General features: G+C 42.4%; 1 protein-coding gene across 1 annotated transcript in view; it reads right to left on the bottom strand.

Annotated features, from left to right (window-relative positions):
• Positions 1–3,943: 3,943 nt before the first annotated feature.
• LOC308381738 (uncharacterized protein) overlaps positions 3,944–22,859 on the bottom strand; it is a gene marked incomplete at both ends in the record, with an annotated part of 29,049 nt that continues 10,133 nt past the window's right edge. Inside the window, 5 exons of the mRNA XM_080859306.1 lie at positions 3,944–4,473; positions 12,248–12,294; positions 14,703–14,876; positions 20,014–20,078; positions 20,500–21,829. Of these exons, the coding sequence (XP_080715432.1) occupies positions 3,944–4,473; positions 12,248–12,294; positions 14,703–14,876; positions 20,014–20,078; positions 20,500–21,829 (2,146 nt within the window). The remainder of the gene's footprint in view (positions 4,474–12,247; positions 12,295–14,702; positions 14,877–20,013; positions 20,079–20,499; positions 21,830–22,859) is intronic.

The following is a 22,859-nucleotide window of genomic DNA, read 5'->3' on the forward strand; positions in this document are numbered from 1 at the left end:
TACATTTCCACATGTTACTTTAATGTCCCCCTCAGAAATGTTTAAAAGAAGGAGAATATGTGTAATCTGTTGTGTGTGAATGAGTGTATGTGTTTCTATGTGAGTGACTCTAAGTCTATCCTTGTCCATGTTTGTGTGTGTGTGTGTGTGTGTGTGTGTGTGTGTGTTTCTATGTGAGTGTCTCTTAGTCTGTCCTTGTCCATGTTTGTGTGTGTGTGTGTGTGTGTGTGTGTGTGTGTGTGTATGAGTGGGGTAGGTAGGTACTAAAACAAGTAAGCAGTCAGAGTTAGGACATACATAACAGACTCACACACACACACACACACACACACACACACACACACAGACCCACACACACACACACAAACACCTTTTGGAGATTACATGTCACGTCAGTTTGTCATTTGTGAAGGATTTGTAAATCATCCCTCCCTCAATCATAGATAGAACTAGAAAGGGATGACACAAGAATGAAATAAAATGAGTGACTGGTGAGTGAGTGACATTGGTAACACCCCCCCCCCCCCCCCCACACACACACACCAGTGATGCGCGGGCTGATCCAAAATGAGCGGTCACCCGCGGTGACGAGTCATCAAAAAATATTTTTAATTATATTCGGGTCGCATTCGGTCGAGCCGGTGAAAATAAATAAATAAATAAAAAACTCCCGACGAAACGTTTGTATTTAATTAGATTGTAAACATATATTTTATAAAAGACAAATTAGACATCATTGACTGCATGACAACTGGCGCGAAGAAGGGACACGACCTTGCGCGTGGCAAGCACTTGGAGAGGTCGTGTCCCTTCTTAGCACTTGGAGAGGTTGTGTCCCTTATTCGCGCCAGTTGTAAGGGAGATGGAATCGGTTAGGGAGAAGTTGAAGAAAGGAGAGTGGAAACTCAAAAAACATGAGAACCGAAAAAGCAAAGTGTGGGAAACATTTGCAGAGGTTATAAATAAAGATGACATTAGTGCCGGCTACGTTATGTGCACTTCGTGCGATACACTCTACAAGTTTGACAGCCACAAAGTCGGCACGACCAACATGGCCCGTCACAAATGCGGCACCGGTAAGCCTTCACAGTCTAATCGCATCACTGCACCCAGACCTCAAAGCATAGATGCTTTCATGCGTGCTGACCACAGGAAAATTCCACTCCAAGTGAAGAGCAAATTTGTGGATGACTGTGTGGACTTTTGTTGTACAGATCTGCGCCCTTTCGATATTGTTTCGGGGAAAGGTTTTACTAAAGTGGCCCAGGGTCTCATCAACATTGGTGCACGTTATGGATCAGTCGACGCAGATGCAGTCATTCCGCATAGGCAGACGGTGTGTGACCGAGCAAAAAAACAGGCCACGGTCGAGAAAGAGGCCTTATCAAATGACATGAAGTCGGCGCTTTGTGATGGTGGGGGGGTCGCAATAACAACTGACATGTGGACTGATGATTTTAACAGGAGGTCCTACACTGTCTTGACATGCCATTACGTCACCGACGATTGGAAGCTGGCAAGCCGTGTTATGTGCACAGTGGAATTTGATTCCACAATGCCCAAAACAGCGTTAAACATCCACGAACAAATTCATGACCAGCTAGAGTCTTATGGAATCGCATTTGATCAAGTGGTGCTCGTCAGTGATCAAGGTTCTAACATAAAAGCCGCCCTGAAAAATTACCACTGGATACCGTGCTCAGTCCATATTCTGAACACAGTCCTGAAACACACATTCAGTGGATCTGACATTGAGGAGGTGACTGAGATGATGGACGGGTGTAAGGGCATTGTGAAATATCTGAAGAAAGCCAGTGCGACCACAACTCTACCACATGCCTTAATTCAAGAGTGCGAGACGCGCTGGAACAGCAAAATAGATATGCTCAAATCCGTCATGACACAATTTAGGGAGATTTACGAGCTACTTGAAAGCAGGGGGCAGTCTGAGCGCATGGAAGGCGTTTATCAAAACACACTCACGGCCGTGATTGATTTTTTGGAACCTTTCAAGAAAAGCATCTGAGGAGTTGCAGGGAGAGGCCTACCCCACACTGCATTTGGTGATTCTGTGGTTTTACAGACTGAGAGCGCACTGCCAACCAGTCTTTGGAGACCCCGAGTACATGGTTCTGCTCCGAAGGCGTGCACATGATCTACTCCGTGAGAAGTTACTCATCACAGACACGCACAAAATCGCACTCTTCCTCTGTCCCCGGTTCAAAAGTCTCAGAATATTGACCGAGAATGAAAGAACAAATCTCCATAGCGTCATTGGCGACCTCATACACCCTGTATCTGACGAAGCAGCGGACTGTCCTGAGACTCCGACCACAACCACTTCAGCACCACGGACACCTACCGACGAGGGTAAGTGCATCGGCTACGTTATTATTGATGAATGGGATGATTTTGAGGCTTGTAATTGACATGTGACAAGTGTTGGCTTTTATTTCTTCCATAGCCGTCGGCAGTCAGAGAAAGAAAAGACCTAGAGTGGACTTTGCAGAATGGGCGGATGATTCCTGTGGCGGTGTAGGCACACAGGATGAAGTAGAGAGATACCTCGCAGCGCAGTTTACACCTGAAGACTGCGATGAAGACCGCTTGCTTACATTTTGGGAGAGACAGGTTCACACCTTCCCGAAGCCCCGTGCGTTGGCGAGGAGGATCCTGTGTGTTCCATCGTCAAGTGCAGCCAGTGAGCGCGCATTCAGCTCTGCAGGCCGTGTAATCGAGGCCAGAAGGAACCGTCTCAACCCAGAGACAGTTAATTCTATTTTATTTCTGCACAGCGCGAGGAAAGCTAAAACTAATTAGTCAAATGTAATGTGTACAAATTGCACGCAGTGATATGCTGCGCACGCTGCCTTTGTTTTTAATATTCTGTGACTAGGCCTATCTTATTTTGACCAACACATTTTCGTTTTGTGAACATTTTACAAGCTTATTTTGATAAGCAATTAACACTATTTCGTTGTTTCAGCCCAGGTTAGTCTTATCATATAGGCTATCTTCAGTTTTCGTTTTGTGTAGCCTATTTTTTATTTGCACGAATGCACATTATTTAGGCCTACCTGTTTGAGGTGAATAAAGTTTTTTGAAATATGTTATTCCTGCCTTTGTGTTTGGGAGGGTTTCATCGGAGCATCCACTTTGACGGAAATCCTTATTAACTTTTGCATGAAAGCTGCGGGATGAAAACAATAGGCATAGGCTAAACTAATAATGCTGGTTCCCCACGCCAAACAGCTCAGAATTAACGTCATTGTACACGTTTAATGCGAAATCTATAGGCCTACTGGGTTTTGCATAACCAAATACCGCTAGCTAAACAACAGCATAAACAACTTTTTTTTTATATATATATATATAATAAGCGGGTCGGTAAGCGGGGCGGGTACAACATTCTAATAATTCATATTTTCGGTCGAGTTGCGGTCGAGTTAGTCGAAAACGCCTGGCGGTCGCGGGTCATTTAGACATGTGCCCGCGCATCACTGACACACACACACACAGTGACTGGTGAGTGACATTTGTAACATCCCCCCACACACACACACACACACACAGTGACTGGTGAGTGACATTGGTAAAACACACACACACACACACACACACTCACACACACACTCTCACACACACACACACACACACACACACACACACACACACACACACACACACACACACACACATATACAGAGAGACAGAGAGAGATTCACACCTCTTTTATTCCCTGGCATATTTTGAACAGTTTAACTATGAATACAGTGATGCTTAATTAACCTTTGTCTCCATAGTAACATGATAATCAACCTGTAATAGGCTCAAATATTATATATTCATTATCAATATGTTCCATCACAGCATCACACAATGGTGTTTGAACAGGAGTGTGTGACTCTTCTGCAGACTCTGGTGATCCTGCAGGATCAGGAGGTCATGTGATCTGGCACAGGGACACTGAGGAATCAGGCCAAACATCAAACCCAGGATAGAGGGGCTCAGTGAATGTGGAGTGGAACGTGTGCAGGTGGGTGAGTGTGTCAGAGGAGACGCTGTAGAAGGACAGAGTGCCTGCTGGCCAGTCCAGGTACACTCCTATTCTGCTGGAGGAGGGGGCAGGTATGTCAGTCTTCTTATTATTGTGCCAGACAGTGTAACGGTTATCAGAGCAATACAGACTCCAGGACTTCTCATTACCTCCAAACATGCTTTTCCCCATCCTCCCTTTCCTCTCCATGCTCTTATATGCCACTGCTACACGGGCCCCACTACCACCCAACTCAACCTCCCAGTAGCAGCGTCCAGACACACCCTCTTTACACAGCACCTGAGTCCACTTATCAAATCTCTCTGGATGATCAGGATATGCCTGGACCTCATGTCTCCACTCCACCCTCCTGTTCCCCTCAGACAGATGGAGGTTTCTGTATGCTGTGTTTGGATCCAGTGTGAGCTCACAGGCATCTGCAGACAAGAGGAGAGAACATCAGAATATGGGGTAGAAAAGGGACTGTTTCACTCCAGCCATACACACACACACACACACACACACACACACACACACACACACACACACACACACACACACACACACACACACACACACACACACACACACACGCACACACACAATCATACAGATGTTCAGATACACACCTCTTCCTGCTTGCACACAACCAAACACATGCTCAAACACACATACACACCATCACACACAGATCCAACAGACATGTGTGTGTGTGTTTCTGTGCTCAAAATTCTGGGAGGAGAATGAGAGGAGTGTATATATATATATATATGTATGTGTGTGTGTGTGTGTGTGTGTGTGTGTGTGTGTGTGTGTGTGTGTGTTTGTGTGTGTGTGTTAAAAATCCTGGGAGGAGAATGAGAAGAAGTGTGTATATTTTTGTGTGTGAGTGCATGCTTCAATTGTGTGTGATTGTGTGTGTGTGTATGTGTGTGTGTGAGTGTGTGTGTGTGTGTGTAATTGTGTGTGTGTATGTGTGAGTGTGTGTGTATCCATGCAGGGGAGTGAGTTTGTGTGTCTGTGTATTTTTGTGTATTTGTGATATTTGTGTGTGTGTGTGTTTGTGTGTGTTTGTGTGTGTGTGTGTTTGTGTGTGTTTGTTTGTTTATGTCTGTGTAAGAGAATACGTCCAGACTAAACATTTTGCGATAGCGATATAAACAGCCACAGAAGCGACAGTTTATCACAACACAGACAGAGCTGGGCACACTATAATAACAACCACACTATAGTCCTTTTTCCATCAGATTTTCAAGCGAATTAAATCTTAAAGCGAATTAATTTGTAGCGACATAAGAAGCGCCTAACGGTTTTCCATCGACAGAATGATTGTAGCGAATTAAAATTGTGTCACAATGCCCCGTGTTGAAGCGCATTTTTCTGACCCGCTAGATGATTTTCCATCAACAATGTAGCGCAATAGAACCTTCTGGGACGGTTACAGCAGCGCAGGGAGGGACCGATGTTCGCAAGCCTCTAGGTTCTTTTTTGCTGCACTTCGATACGTAGGCCTACAGTGATTTAAATTAAACTTTCTTAACACTAATGTTGAACTCCATACTAGCCCGAATTCATATTTCACTCAACCAGGAGTGATGAGTAAGACTGAGGTCGATTCGTTGTCAGCGCAAGCTATTGATTGATCTCATACTTTTATAGATGTTTCCTGATCGAGTATAGCCTACTTCATACTAGTATTTATAATGGAGAACCGAATGGCCAGCCTACAATGTTTAATGGTAATATGTCAGCTGATCACAGCTATCATAGTATTGCGGCGAAGGATGAGGGCAAGAAGGGTGGAACTGCTGAGCCTGGTCGAGGCCTGCCTGGCGTTACCTCGGCGCCCATCGCCGCAGATGTGGCAGCGACACCGCTCAAGTGCAGCGGCGGAGTTTGCGCGGGGGGGGCAGGGGTGGCTGAAACGAGTAATTGCATTGGTTCAAAAATGTGTGGAATAATTAAGTCTGGCATGGTTTAATATCTCCGCTTTTAAATTGTCTGACTTAGGAAGTAAAATGCCAGACAGTTGTTTCTCGAATGGCTGTTCAAATCGGCGAGGAGACAAGCCCTTATTGTGTGTTTATCAAATTTAAAACTTCGCATTAAAACTTAACGTCACGTCATCTGGGTCAACGTTTTCTCAGACCGTAAAGTAGCTACTTTTGGAGCTGACAATAAAAGCAGTAACACTGTTTTTCTCGCCTCATTTATCAGAATAACTTACTCAAACGGGAATAAATCAAGAAATAAAGTCGAGAAACAAAGCATCAACATGATTTAAAAAATTGGTTTACCCGGCTTCTGCTCTGATATTAAGTAAGTAGGCTACCTAAGCAAGTAGGCTAGGCTACGGTATGTTGGCATCCAACTGGTAATACTACAATGCCAGTAGAAAATATATGGGAAGATAATTTCATTTAAAGGCAAACGTTTGTCTGCCACTATGACAGGGGCATTGCACGTCCACGTTTCCAGTGCAACTCATATAGTTCACGTCCTGCTTTTGAACCAGCGATCTCTCAGCAGGATCCCCTGAGGATACCATGCCACGGGACATAGCCAGACCGTAGCCTACCTTATGCTCATGAAGGCAGCATGACTCACTTCACCACCACACCACTAGGCTAGAGCCAACCGCATAGTAGATCAATTTGACAGGTCATAAAGTCAGAAGAAGTCTTGTGCTTTTAGCTTAACGTGCTTTTGAGATAAATACATCTACAATAAACATGGTAGGACAATGGCTTTTTTCATTTCTGCCAGATGCATTTTCCTTGTGTTCAAGTTTAAGATGACGGCATGCATGTGTATGTCGTCTTCAAATTAGTTATTAGCCTGTTTGAGACTGTAATGGTAAGCGCCCTGCTCTGTTTGGTGGTGAGTAAGTGAGCCTCCTCGCGAGCCTGCAGACAGACGGTGATAGCTTCCATAATCAGCTGCTGGATATAACAGTAGCTCCGCCAGCTATAACTAGCTAGTGAACTCTAGCTTACAACGTTTACCTACTCACTTGAGCTGCAAATCTCTACCATGCTACAGTATAATTAGCACCTATCTCGGCAGATATCTTTTAAATGTTTATTTTTGTGCCATATTTTAAATCTAAATTAGTTAATTTCTCTTCCTAAAACCCACTAGAGGACACTAGTTTAAGTCTCGTTGTCAATGCGCATGCGCGACATTCTATATCGCTTCAACCGTTTTCCATTACTTTTATGTCGCTAGAACTTCCCCAAAACCACCTCTGCAGAGCGAATTAACTTAGTGCGACAAAATCGGCATTAGAGCGATATAACCCTTTTTCCATCACATATGTCGCACTAACTTTTGATGCGCATCATTTTAAAGCGCATTATCTTTTTGATGGAAAAAGGACTTATGACAGAAACTGCTTTGATGACTATGAAAGTCAAAAGGTAACCAATGCGCGGTTGACAGAGAAAAAACATTTCCACCATATAAAGCAGAAATCAATATGCGCATCAAAGCTCTTAGCGAGAGAAAAAAATGAATACGCATATATTCATATCCTGGACGAGCCCCCAAATTATGTTACGAATCTCAACCCGAAATCGTCACAGTGTGATTTAGTGAACAAAAGTATAAGTTTACTGACAACAAACAAAAACGCCCCAATAACATACAAAACAACGTGGTTATAAGACCGAAAGGAAAATGGAAAAAAGAAAACCTCACGCTTGCTGTGTTGGTGGTGTGAACTTGCCTGGCTCCCGTGCCTGACGTACAAAACACGAGACAGGCAAAACAAGAAGTGAGTCTTCCGCAGTCCAACTTACTTACCTACACTAACTAACTAACAACTAATAATGTGCTGGAAATAACCACCAGATAACAAGAAACAATATCAGGAAAATTAACAGAGTTACAATGGAGCATTTGAGTTAACAGTAAACAGTCAAGAGACTAGAGTATAGAGTGTGCCAGCGTCTGTCTTTTTGCGAGGCGAGAGCGAGCCTCCATCTTGAAAACTGGATGGCTTTTATCCTGGAAGGCCAGCCCCCCAGTCGTTACAGGACCACGCCCAAAAGGAAGCAAGTTTTTCTTCCGGGACAACGTTGTATTTTGCCTGGCTGAGGTTTGTAAAAGACCATAAGGATTGAACCAAAGCGGACTGGAGGTTCTTCTTAGTTCGTCTTCTCTGATGAGTCCAATTTCACAGTAGGTGCAAGACTCTGTGGCTTGTAGGCCTCTCCAGGTCTCCGTCTAACCATCAGACGACCATGTGTTGGGCAAAGCTGAAAATTGGACTCATCAGAGAAGACGAACTAGGAGACCCTCCAGTCCGCTTTGGTTCAATCCTTATGATCTTTTACAAACCTCAGCCAGGCAAAGTACAACGTTGTTCCGGAAGAAAAACTTGCTTCCTTTTGCTCTGACAATGTCCCCCAACTCTGAGTAGTGTTTTTTCCAGCAGGGCAATGCTCCATGCCACACAGCCAGGCCAGTAAAGGTGTGTATGGAGTATCACCAGATCAGGACCCTGTCATGGCCAGCCCAATTTCGAGACCTGAATCCCATAAAAAAACTCTGAAATGTGATCAAGAGGAAGATGGATGGTCACAAGCCATGAAAAGAAGCCGAGCTGCTTGAATTCTTGCGCCAGGAGTAGCATAAAGTCACCCAACGGCAATGTGAAAGACTGGTGGAGAGCATGCCAAGACACATGAAAGTTGTGCTTTTAAATCAAGGTTATTCCACCAAATATTGATTTCTGAACTCTTCCTAAGTTAAAGCATTAGTATTGTGTAGTTTAAAAATGAATGAGCTTTTTTTCTTTGCATTATTCGAGATCTGAAGACACTGCATCTTTTTTGCTATTTTGACCAATTGTCATTTTTCTGCAAATAAATGATCTAAATGACAATATTTTTATTTGAAATTTGGTAGGAATGTTGCCAGTAGGTTATAGAATAAAACTAAAATGTACATTTTACTTTAACACATACCAATAAATAGTAAAACCAGAGAAACTGATAATTTTGAAGTGGTCTCTTAATTTTTTCCGCGGCTGTATATACATTCTGTTTGTGTGCGTATCTTTGTGAGTGTGTGTGTGTGTGTGTGTGTGTGTGTTTGTTGTGTGCATGCATATAGAATAGTGTGTGTGTGTGTGTGTGTGTGTGTGTGTATGTGTGTGTTTATGTTTGTGTGTGTGTGAGTGTGAGTGAGTGTGTGTACGTGCATTCTTTCGTATCTGTGATATTTGTGTGTGTGTGTGTTTGTGTGTTTTACGTGTCAGGAAGTATATGAATGATCTCTTCTGTGTGTGTGTTTGTGTGTGTGTCTCTGTGTGTGTGTGTGTGTAATTGTGTGTGTGTACGTGTGTGTGTGTGTGTGTGTGTGTGTATCCATGCAGGGGAGTGAGTTTGTGTGTCTGTGTATTTTTGTGTATTTGTGATATTTGTGTGTGTGTGTGTGTGTTTGTTTATGTCTGTGTAAGAGAATGTGTGTGTGTGTCAGGAAGTATGTATGATCTCTTGTGTGTGTGTTTGTTTGTGTATGTGTGTGTCGGGAAGTATATGTATAAACTTATGTGTCTGTGTGTCGGTGTGTCAGTGTTTCGTTGTGTGTGTGTGTCTGTGTGTCAGAGCATTCTTGTGTATTTGTGATATTTGTATTAGTAAACACAAGGTATCATACATATATTTTTTGACGCATATATACATTCTTTTTGTGTGTGTATCTTTGTGAGTGTGTGTGTGTGTTGTGTGTATGCATATAGGTTAGTGTGTGTGTGTGTGTGTGTGTGTGTGTGTGTACGTGCATTCTTTCGCATCTGCGATATTTGTGTGTGTGTGTATGTGTGTTTTGGTGTGTCAGTAAGTATGAATGATCATGTGTGTGTGTGTGTGTGTGTGTGTGAGTGTGTGTATGTGTGTGTTGGTGTGTCAGTAAGTATAAATGATCATGTGTGTGTGTGTGTGAGTGTTTGTGTGTGTATGTACATCCTTGTATATGTGTTGTCTTTGTGTGTATCTGTCACTCTTTCTGTGTGTCTGTACCTGGGTGTGTGTGTTTATGTGTATGTGTGTGTGTGAGTGTGAGTGTGAGTGTGGTGTGTTGGTATGTTTTTGTGTTTATGTCTATGCAAAAGAATGTGTGTGTGTGTGTTTATGTCTATGTAAGAGAATGTGTGTGTGCGTGTGTGTAAGTGTGTGAGAGAGAGTGTCTGTCTGTATGTATGTATGTGTGTGTGTATGTGTGTGTGTGTATGCATATGTGGATCCTTCTGTACTTGTGATATTTGTGTGAATCTGAATTTGACAACAATCCTAATATTTAGGCCTATAAAGCAAATGTGCACTGCCCTTATTATGTTTTAAAGGAACATGCTAATCTGCGGTTAGAAAGTTATTAAACAACACGCATATGCTGCATTTTAAATAAAGCGCAAACCGTCGGTTTCAAACAAGGAGCGAACTGAGTGAGAAGGATCAAACATGGCCAAGCAGACTAGCCTTAACAGCTTTTTTCAAAGGCCAAACGCAATTGATGAGGGAAAACCGTCTGGCGAGGATGAACCTGTAATACCTGCAGTGTTGCGTCTGAACGCATTTAATTTCATTATAGTGTTGCGTAGGAGCCGAGAGCGGTATTGCAGACAGATAAAGATTTTGAAAAATTATAGCTTGCAGCATATTGAAAAAACGAACTGAACAAGTAATTTTTTTTGGAGCTGTGAACTTTGAATTATGAACTATGAACTGAACTTGTTCATGTAGAACGTGAACTTTCCAAACACTGAATAACTGAAGCCCTAGATGTTCGAACAGCTTCACCAGAGAAAAAGACGAAATGTCGGGCGTTTATGTCGTTATGGAGTGACAAGTTCCGATGCGAGGTAATTGATAGTCACAATAAAATGTTCTGTTAGCACTGCGAAAAGGCAGGACGACGCAACGGATTCACAAGAGGGTCGAATAATTTTAGAATCACTGCTCTCATTGAACATAGTCAGAGCAATGACCATGTTGCAGCGCTCAATTTAACGCCACAGCAGGTTGCGATTAAAGGTCACTTATTAACGTGCATCTGACATTAATGTTTTTTCCCATTGTAAACTAAGGCAAATAAACATGTTGCATTCTAAACTACCTGATTATGTTATTATTTAAGCTACGCATGCCGTCAGTTTTCTTCAATAGGCTAATTTAGAAGCAGAAATAGATATTTGGCTGGCTTATTATTAAAATGTCCAGCAAATGAAAACTCTAACGGTCATTTTGACCGGCAACATTTTTCTCTAGCGGAACCTCTGGTGTGTGTGTGTGTGTGTGTGCATGTGCATCCTTGTGTATGTGTGTGTGTGTGTGTGCATCCTTGTGTTTGTGTGTGTGTATGCGTGTTTGTGTATGTGCATCCTTGTGTATTTGTTGTATTTGGGATATTTGTGTGTGTGTGTGTGTGTCCGGTGTGTGTGTGTGTCAGGAAGGTATACATATGTTTCTGTCAATCTCTGTCACTCAGGAAGGAGTATGTATATGTTTGTGTGTGTGTCTGTTATCCTTGTGTATTTGTGATTTGTGTGTGTGTGTGTGTGTCTATGTCAGAGGGAGTATGGTTGTAATCGCTTGAAGGCAAATCACTTGGGTGTAAAGGAGTGTATGTGTGTGTGTGTGTGTGTCTCAGGAAGGAGTTTATGTGTACTATTTTGTGTGTGTGAGTGTGTGTATGTGTGTGTATGTATATGTGTGTGAGTTTGTGTGTGTGTGTGTGTGTGTGTGTGTGTGTGTGTGTGGTGTGTGTGTGTGTGTGTGTGTGTGTGTGTGTGCATGTGCTTCCTTGTGTATGTGTGTGTGTATGCGTGTTTGTGTATGTGCATCCTTGTGTAAATGAATGTATGTGTGTTGCTCAGCACCAGCTGTATGAGCTAGGAGTCGACTTGATCACATTCATGTTCATGTTCATGTTTTAGATTTATCAAGTCAAATGGCATGAGAAAATTACCAAGTGAAAACAAAGAAACATCAGCCTGATCACACAAACATGATCACATGCACTACTAAACCTTTAAACATACACATCCTCTTTCTCTTTTTCAAACACACACACACACACACAAACACACACACACACACACACACACACACACACACACACACACACACACACACACCTCAATGTTTCCATGTGTTCATATACAATCATGTGAATGTATTTCTGAAGGGAAAATGAAAATTCACTCACATTTTCTCGGTCCTGGTTTAATCATGAACTCTCCTCCATGGTCATACCTCAAAAAAAAAAGGAAGAAGAAAATACAGTTGAGGCACAAAACTGTGAGTTTAGAATGTGAACTGATTTGTTTTCAGTGTACAGCCATGTTAGAATGTGGTTCATTAGCAGCAGCTCAATATTCAACACCATCGTCTACCCCCACACTAAGCAGACAAACTCCTCATGGCGTATCCCCTTCCTATGCTGCTGGATCATGGACTTCCACACTAACAGACCACAATCTGTCAGCATTGGGCCTCTCTCCTCACAGACACTAATCATGAACACTGGCTGTCACGCCTAGCTTGCCCGTGCTGGTCACTCAAACCCTGGTGAATCAGACTTTGGGCTGTCCCTCTCCCTCCAGTCCACAGGGGGAGCTGTATGGTCTGGCCAACGTGGCTAGATGGCAGCTGATTGGCGGGGTCATTTAAAAAGAGTTCCTGATGTGAGTTCGCTCTCTCTGATCCTCTGGGATGGTCTACTGGGGTTGGCTGCAGCACCTGTTCTTTAGTCCTCTCTTCGTTCCAATTTACCACCTAAAATACACTATGCTGATCTGCACCACATTGATCTTTACTTTTGGTTGCCTCCCATAGACTGACTTTTTGTAAGTATTTGATTTAATTATTTAATAAACTATCTTTTATTTAAACCTTAACTCTTGTGTGGTATCCCCATTTTATGTTACCTTCACATCGAGCCATGTGGTCGTAACACCTAAAGATTGTGTGCTGAGCCCCCTGCTCTACACACTATTCACACATGACTGCACTGCTTCCTATGAGAGCTACTCCATCATCAGGTTTGCTGTCATAGGCTTGATCACTGGTGGTGATGAGACAGCATACAGGAGTGAGGTGTCAAGCTGAGTGACATGGTGCCATAAGAACAACATTTCCCTCAATGTCAACAAAACTAAAGAGATGATTCTGGTTTTGAGGAGAAGGGACAGAGGACATCAACACCAACATCATCAGTGAATTCACATAGACGGCTCAGCACTGGTGAAGATGGGCACCATTCAATTCCTAGGAGCATCTGTACTTCCTCAGGAAATTGAGGAGGCCAACCAGTATCCTTGTCGCTGCCAAATGTGAGTCCCTGCCTGATGTGAGTCCGCATGCGCAAACACAAACGGTTCACGCATAATGTGGGTTTATTTACTGGTATTTTTAATTGTGTTGTTGTAAAGGTTGCCTAAAATTCACCTTGTTACATGGCACATAATATGAGATTATTATTGTAATCTGTTTTCTCATGTGTATCCCGCCATGTATGTGAGTTTGTAGTCAGCTGACCTGAGGAACGTGGGTTTCGGGGTCATGGGGCTCTTATTGCACTTTCTTTAAAAGGGCAAGAGGGACGTGACGCGAGAGAACTGTCGCTGTTTACCTGAGTATAGGTGGAGAGTGGAGGCGAATGCGCTCAGAGGACCCAATTGTTTGGAATTTACCCTGCCTTTCCGGCACTGGATTACCCGCGACACAGATTACTTCCAGCATTGCAGCAAGCAGTGGATTTCCCCAAATTGTGGATTATTATCTGAACGTTGTTAGGGGTGAGATTGCGCTTCCGAGGCGGTGCGGAGCGGCCTCTCATCACGTCGTAAGCCATTGAACACTAGTTTTTTCCACTAAACGATCGTGCTTATTTTGAACTACTTTTGAGTGGACTTTATATGATTTAATCTCGAGACTTGGGACTATTGGGGGGTTTAATGTGGGGTGGGGTTTGGGGTGTTTGTTTGGTAAATTGTTTGGCGATGTTTGTTAATGGTCGGCTTGTTTCCGACGTGTGTAGTCATGGTGCGCCAGAGTGCGCTTAAGATCATTGCATTTTCAATACATTGTCAGACGCACTTATTTGCCCTGTGTTTGTGTCGTGTTGTTGGGGAAACCTCGGGTTGTCTCTCTATGGTGTTTGTTCTTCAATAGTTGTGCCTGCAGCAGTGTTAGAAAGCGCAAAATAGGATCGGCCAGTGACCTTAATCGCGTTTAGTAACTGTTTACTCTCCATGAGAAGGGGGAATTGTTACACGGTGTAAGGCTCACCGTCAACATATGGGGCTATGTTGTATTACTGTTACTAGTAATGAATGCACTGCTTAACTAATAATTCAATAAACTTGAAGCGTAACATCATAAACCTTGGTAGATTTCAAACGTAAACAAATGCGCTTGTCACCGTTTAAAACACAATTAAATATACCAGTAAATAAACCCACATTATGCGTGAACCGTTTGTGTTTGTGTTTGCGCATGCGGACTCACATCAGGCAGGGACTCACATTTGGCAGCGACAATCCTTATCAACTTCTCATCAAGACAGCAGAGAAGGAGCTCCACTCCCATCCCTGGAGCTCACTTACTACCAAAGAGTCTGCAAGCAGGCCTGAGGCATAGTAAAGGACTCCAACACTCACCTGAAAGTCTCTAGTTTACAGTTGGGATCATTCAGTCTGCCTGTGAGCTCTCTGACGCCTGAGTCTCCTGGGTGATTGTAGCTCAGATCCAGCTGTTTCAAGTAGGAGGGGTTTGATTTGAGGGCAGAGGCCAAGAAATAACAGCCCTTGTGTGTGATGAGACAACCAGACAGTCTGAAACAAGAGATCATCTTTCAAGGCAGGCTTCATAAAAAAGTGTTACCCAGTTTATTATAAGAGCAGATAAATCACAAACAACATTCATAAACGGACTCAGTTAGATTCTAAGGTCGTAGGGTTGGCCCATGTGATCCGAGCTCTGCGATGAACACTCCTCTCCTTTCAACTGATGAAATACTAAAGGTTTTTTCCAATCATGTTCACACTTGTCTCAATACCATGCCCATTTCTCCAAATCTGTTCACACACACCTCAGGACATCAGTTAACCTTTGGTGCAAAACAACCACCAAAACACTTCATACTTCACCCAAAAGTGACTCATGCTGCCACTAAACTACTTCATAACTCAATGTACAATTAACTAAAAAACAGACAACTTGAACAATTGCAAAATGCATATGTGTTGCTGTATCCTCTATTTTTGCACAGTTTAGTGTTGCATTGCAAAAGGAAAGAAACGTATGACACCTTGTACATAGTATATTATAAATTAAAAAAGTAAATATGAAATTCAGCTCCATGCTAAATCTTCTGTGGTAAACTACTAGTACAAAAGAAAGTGAGCAGACACTTTTCTTTACCAGTGCAGTGAGTGAAACAACATCTCATGGGACTACCACTAGAAGTGTCCTGCAGCCCTAATGCTGATCAGTGGTGAAATTATGAACTTCACATTTACAGTACCACAAAATTCTCCCCTGTCTTGATACTTTAGCAAAATATCTTTAGCACATCTTATCCAAACCTACAATACTCCATATACAATAATTGTTTCAAGGCAAGCTGTTGCCATGACACCAAGAATAAACTTTATTGATCTTTTGGTTTGCCTTTCACAATACTGTATACATCACTCTTGAGTGTGGCAAATGTACCCTGTGTAATCAGTGGTACAGTGGTTATTGTTGTTGACGAACAAGTGTCTGACCTGGGTTCAGTTCCTGGGCAATGCAATATGCTATTGTATGCAACTTTGGATAAAAATGTTTGTTATGGTTGCATTTTTGGGTCACTTTGTGTCATTGATAGCCCAAGACTTACATATACAGCAGTTATAGTGGGGAAATGTCTTCAGCTACAACTACATCTACATTTTTCTCTTCATGCATGCTGTAGATACACCTGGAATTCATCCATTGTGTTTCATTTGCAGGAATGTGCATATGGTTTAATCCTGAACCTACTTAAACCGCCCCTAAGGTAAAACTGTAACCTGATGCTACTTGGACCACAAAGACCACTAGTTCCATGTATCTTTCTCTCTTGTTCGCCTGGTGAGAACCTCCTCTTTTTGTTGCCTCGCAACAAAGAGAACAGACAACGCTCTTTCCGATGTCTAAAACTTCTCATTAGCCAGTAACACACTGCTAACAAAGATTAACGCCTGGCTCACATGACATGCGTTGCTTGACAGATGATGGAGAGAGTATCTGGCGCATATCTTTAGAACAAAACACTATTTGATTGGCTAGCACCTGCACTGCCGTATTTGCATTAATGTCATGTGATTAGCTGACGCATGCGTTGCCTTTTGAAAAATGTACATGTTTTCAACTTTCGGCACAAGCAACGCATGGAACAGAACGCAACCGAAACACAATTCAGTTCACCAGTGGATGACGTCATATCATTCAAAGTGAATTTGGATCCGTCAACGTTAACAGATCCAGCGTTGATCTGAGAGAAAGCAAGTTTAGCCACTAGCATTTAACACTAAACCTCGTCCGGGATATTTTAATTTTTTTGTCAAAAACAATGGGCTCCGGGAGTTTTCGTCTTAGAGACATAAAAAGAACAACCACGGAAACATTGAACCCTTTTCTTTTATAATATATACAGTTCAAAAATGTAAAATAAATAAGCACTTTGTCAGGGGAATAGAACTGATGTGATGCACTTTTCGGCATCTGAGTGGGGTTTCTGCTGCTAAGGACCCACCCATTAGCAAATGACAGCTATTCGTATGATAAGGGCATGGTGATTCAGTGATCTCCATTGGGTCATGGTGTGGCAAGATCACCTCAGGGGGTAGTGGGCCACAAAGACATTCTAGGGCCATTAGGCAATGGCCTTTGTTTTTGATGGAGGTGTCACAGGTTTGTTCACACCAACTCATCAATATGCATTTGAAGGTACACAGACTTAGGAATGGCAAAGGACACTCTGAAATTATAAATACGTGGTAGTGAAATAAGACACACTTTCTGAATGCTAAACTAACATGTGTTTAGCCAACACCTATGTTTACAAGGCTCAGAAATAAAAAGTCTTGTGAATAAATCCTTACAATGTGTTTTTGTACAAAGTCTGAGCACCTTTGAAACAAGGTTTTTCCAAGGGTATGTTTACATTTGATTTAAATTTAACTTTTTTTAACTACATTCCTTTTACTTACATGATATTATTGCTGAGGTCTTTGAGAATAGAATCATATATTCCATTTGTGCATCAATGTTTTTAGTTAAGGGGAATGTACAAAAACATCAAGGCATGTCAGACAACTTAGAAAAGTCTAAAAGGCCTTGGACTGTAGAGTGTTAACACAAGACCTGCTAGCTAACTCTCTGATGGGAGCAAATCAAGCAAGGCACAAAATCGTCAAGACAAACCGCAAAAAAAACAAGCGATCGAATCCTCCAAACTAAACTTCAGTGAAACAAAGACGACATCACAGGTAGGAAAACATTTCTTTATCTACTGTATGGACATCTTTATCATCTATTCTCTCTGCCTCATCAAATCAAGGACTGGTAACTTCCAACATAACTGGGCTTTAAGCTATCTTAGCATATCCCCTAACTGGCTGAGCATAGGAATGTTTACCTTTGGCATTGTCTTTGTATTTGATCTGTTTTGTTCACCGAACATAACTGTTGATATATATATTTTAATGGTTATTTCGTAGTTGGCTTTGCTACACCATCCAGGGTTATCGTTAGTATTACTTCTTAGAGACATAGGGTCTTGCATGCATCACTAACCATTTCCCTTTTCTAACACGGCATCGTAATCACACATCCATGTCGCCCCACACGCAAAGGGAACACTCGAACTTTGCGCTGCACATAGGCGGAACTACAGTGATTGACAAAGGAACACACACACACACACACATTCTTTCTGGCGTGCACCCGAGAGCGCGACCCCGAGCCCATGAGCTCACACACACTCATTCAATTCCATATTTAATATTTCTGGTCATTGTGTTAATAAATGCTCTGATTTATAAAAGCTGGTCATTTAAATGTTACACATGAAAGAATGCTGCCAACCTTTTCTATTCAGAACAAAGACCTTTAACCTTGCTATTGATGAAGTACATTTGGTTGTAGTTATTCATTTAATTATAAGTCAGAGTTCCAAATTGATATGTTAGATATATTTTATGAGACTGATTTGTGGTTGATCTTTATTTTGACCACCGTGGAGGACACTACACTTTGTTCAATGGTTGATCTGTCCAATCAGGTGAGATTACCAACATATTGGTGATGTTGTCAGGATAGAACCGGTGTGTCTTGGTGGCCCTCGTGAAGACAGTATTGCTATTTACTAGGGGTGAAACGGATCAGTGTGTCCACAGTTCGGTTCAGATAACCGTTTTGAGCCTCGGTTTCGGATACGGGTTCGGATTAGGATCATGTCCGTGATAGTAAAAAGGCGGACTTTTTTTTGACGGAGGGTTTGGGGGAGAAACACAAAAATGAATGAGACCCACAGGCTATTTGCAATGTGTTAATTGACTGCAATCAGACAACTTGCAAGGCTTTTTTGTGCAATAAATGTTCCCCAAATGCATTTGAAAACATGGTGCACTGAGTGTAACATGTAAGGGATAACGGCCGACGAGGCTTAGAACTCTGGCGACGAGCGCAGCATGAAGCCAGAGTTGCCTCTACCTGTCCATTATTTCCATCGAACCGGTCGACCTCGAAGGCCTTTATCCCGCTTATCACCCGTTTGTATTTATCTCCCGTATATTTAGAATATAATTGTATCAATTACTTTCTTTAAATTTAGGAATCGTGCGCTTGAACTTTAGAAAACAACCTATTACAGCTACCGTTACACGAGAGTTACAGTAAAATAGCCCCTTACGGTCAAGTGTGCCTTTCCAATTTCCTCTTCTGTCAAACTTGTGTATCTCCCCTTGTCAGTCTCATTAAATGCCTCTTCAAGCCATTGTTCAAATGTTAAATCACCAAGAACATTTTATTACACAAAATCATCTATTCTGTTCATCGTTTTTTCCGATGTCTTTTCCGCCGTCCATGACTTGTCAATCAACCGTCGGTTAGGCTACTTGTACTACTGTTGTTATGGTTACCATTCATAAGCGCATTGATATGAAAAGGTGATTATTTTTTTTCTGGAACTACTTATACGAAATTAATGGTCACCCCATCAGCCAACAAGAGAAGATAATCCCATTGTTGAGGGTGATAATATGAAATAAGAGGCACTGGTGAAATCAAAGGCATTTTATTAAAAACATGGAATAGGCCCATCAATCCTGGGGTCAATCAATCGCATGGATCCTAAACATGGATCATAATTTGATTCATAAACTGATAAAAACCCTTGAACTTCCAAATAACACATAAAAGTGACTGATAGAATGTGAACATAACCTTTAAATGTGCCAAAGTGAACTAAATGAAAATAAATAACATTTCAAAGTGGCTGATAAAATGTAAACATAAATAACACAATTAAACAAAGTGCCTTATAAAATTTAAATAAAAGAGTAAATGTGCAAAAACAAGTGCACTTTCAAGTCAATAAACTGCCTAATATAGGCACTATTCTGTTTTCATGTTATTTTGTAAAAAGATAAGCATGTCAACATTTTCTGGGGAAAGGCAAGAACGACTTGCACTCACGATATCACCTGCAGTGGAAAACACTCTTTCACTTGCAACAGAGGTTCCAGGGACACAGAGATACCTTTTGGCATGTTTTGAGACACAAGGAAACTTGTGCTGATGTAATTTCCACCACTGAAATGGATTGCATCTATATGGAGTGATTCCGCTGCTCTGTATAATGCCACCTCCCCCTCAATGGTTGCCGAAAGAGGTTTAGGATGTTGTTCCCCTGTTGTGAAAAGCTCCCCAAATAGGTCAGACATTGCAGTCTTCTTCTGGGGAGGGGGCAACGCTGATGCTGATGGCAGCTTTTCCTCATCTTCAACCTGCAAAATTAATAGTATTAAAATTATCAGCATGATCAATGGGTAGGCTACATTGTTTTCTAGAGGGGGTTCTGTTCCACGCACTACTTTCTCACTACTTTCTCTAACGGGAGCACTAGGCTTCAAATCAATAATTCATCAGGTTATTACGTTTCCTAAAGATAAAGGAAATTCTAAATAATAATAATAAACAATTTTGGATGTTGTAAACGGGAGATAAGCGGGATAACGGCCGACGAGCTGTGCAATTCAACAAAGAGAATTGGACTTTGCGGAGCGTCGTGCGTTCTTAGCCCCGCGTCGTTCAATTATCTTTGTAGAATTGCACAGCTCTTCGGCCGTTATCCCTTACATATATTCTAAAATATAAGTATTTAAATATAGGTCTATGTTGTTTAAAATATACTAAATAAATAAATACCTGTTGCTCATGGTCCAGAATATCTGCAACAAGGCCTTTGTAGACTTGGTCACAGGCAGCTTCATCAATGAAGGGTAAAGACTTGAACCTGGGATCAAGTGCTGTAGCCCGGTGCAGGTAGTCAATCAGATCTGGATTTGTGTACCTTTTCTCCAAGTCTGCTGTGACGGCTCGCTTGGCTTCTCTGATGATTGGACTGTCTTGTGGGTTTGCGGTCATGGCTCGTAGTGTCCTTGTCTTGAGTGGCAGTATCATAGATGTTGTAGCTGTTGATTCACTGCTCATCAGTGTTGTCATCTGTTTTAGTGGAGAAAGCAGCTGGATAAGGCCTTCTGCCAGCTTCATCTCGCCGTCACTGAGCATGGCCAGGTCTTTCCCCGTCTTCTTCACCGTCTTGTCCAGCAAGGCAGAGAATATTGCAGGTTGCTGCTCCACATACCGCACCAACATGTTGTGCGCGGTGTTCCAACGGGTCGGGACGTCGTGGATCAATTTATGTTCCGGTATGTTGAGCATTTGTTGCTTTTGTGTCAGAACGTTGGCTGCAGTGGTGCTCTTGTGGAAAAAGGTGACGACTCTTCTGACTATCCCCAGCAGGAGGGACACAGCATTGATGGAAACAGCTTTTTTCGCGGCCAGGTGAAGCGTGTGGGCAAAGCAGGGAATATGCGGGCCAAAGGCAGAAGTGTCACGGATGGCATTCACTATGTTGGTGGCATTGTCCGTGGCGACAGGGATAGTGACGTTCGCTCGCTCCAGCTTCCATTCGGTGGCTGCTTGCCGTAGTTCTTCAGCCAAATGTTGGCTTGTGTGGCTTTCGTACACCGGACGAGTTTGCAGCACGTAACACTTCATCTCCCAGTCTGCTATGAAATGGACAGTTACTCTCAGTTCCCCCTCAACTTCACCCCGAGAGACCGCATAAAGTCCTGGGACCACTTTCCGACTGAAATATGTCCGGGAAGGTATGCTGTAGCGAGGCTCAACCGTCTTCATCATAAAGCGGAATCCCTTGTCAGTCACCACAGAATATGGCTGCATATCTTTGGCGATGAACATGCCGATCCCTTGGGTGATGCGTTTATGACGGTCCGAATCCACAGGGTATTTTTGTTGAAAGGCCGACGAGATTGATGTTTGAACGGTCTTTGAAGATGAGCCCAGATCTTTTCTAGCTGTTCCACTCACATTAATAGTTGGGTGGCTGCGGCGAAGGTGTCCTGCCATATTCGAAGTGCTACCCGAGGAGTAAACGAAGGACGAGAAACAGTGTTTGCATACTGTCCTTTGCTTGTCAACTGTCTTTTTCCCCTGATCATCGCACTCCACACTAAAACCGAAATGATCCCACACGGCTGACTTTAATGAGACTGGTGCTTCCTCAAATGTCCTCTTATTGTCATTTCCATTCATCTTTTCCATTCATAAATTGTCATGGACCGCTTAAAGTTTAAAGCCCAGTTTGTTGAACGCTGACAGGCTGAACGGAGGGGCGGGAAAATTCTCATTGGCTCGGGCAGCACTGGAGAGAATGCATTCCGCTGGGTCCTAAACACCCTTTTGTATCGGACGTAGGCTACAGTAGACAAAATACGCTACATAAGGCAATGCCTTCATTGAAACCATTGGATCTCCAGAATGCTCCGAACTGTGGTAAACGAACCGAACGGATTCGGATACAATTAAAATCCGCTGCAGGCCTACTATTTACACACAATTGCACCCACATTTATCCAGGGCCTGCTCACAAGTTACCTACATTGTCTTTGTGCCCTGCGTAAGGATTGCACCAATTGTACCTACAATGTACATTTCAATGTAGATATTGCACCACGCTTGAATAGTTAAATAGTATAGTTGGAAAGAAGATTCCAAACAAACAAAACAAAGCAGTAAACTGAATAATTTATCAGCAATATTTATAGAATAATCTGCCTCATTTCAAGTGTTTAACAAATTATTATAACAGTTTTTCTCCATTGCTTTGGGTAATTTCACAAAACAGAAATTACATTCTCGAAACAACACGTGCAAACCTCCAAACCACTGGGCACTTGTTCACAACAGATTGGAATTTCTCATTCCTTTAATCACATTGCAATTGTATTTGCACATCCTTATAAATGACAAGTACAATTGCCTACAGTTTGCACACATTTCAAATGATGTAGTACATCTTTAAAAATGGTTAGGTTCAATTGCCTTCCATTAGCCCAATTACCAATTGAATATATCTTGCTGGTCTAAACTGACTGTTGTTTCTCAGTCAAGTCGCTGTTCTCTGCTAAACATGTTGGCCTAATTTCCTTGTGTACATCATCACCTGCAAAATAGTTTACTCCACTGTCAAAATCTTTCAG

Source organism: Sprattus sprattus, assembly GCF_963457725.1.
Source record: "Sprattus sprattus genome assembly, chromosome: 20".
NCBI lineage: Eukaryota > Metazoa > Chordata > Actinopteri > Clupeiformes > Clupeidae > Sprattus > Sprattus sprattus.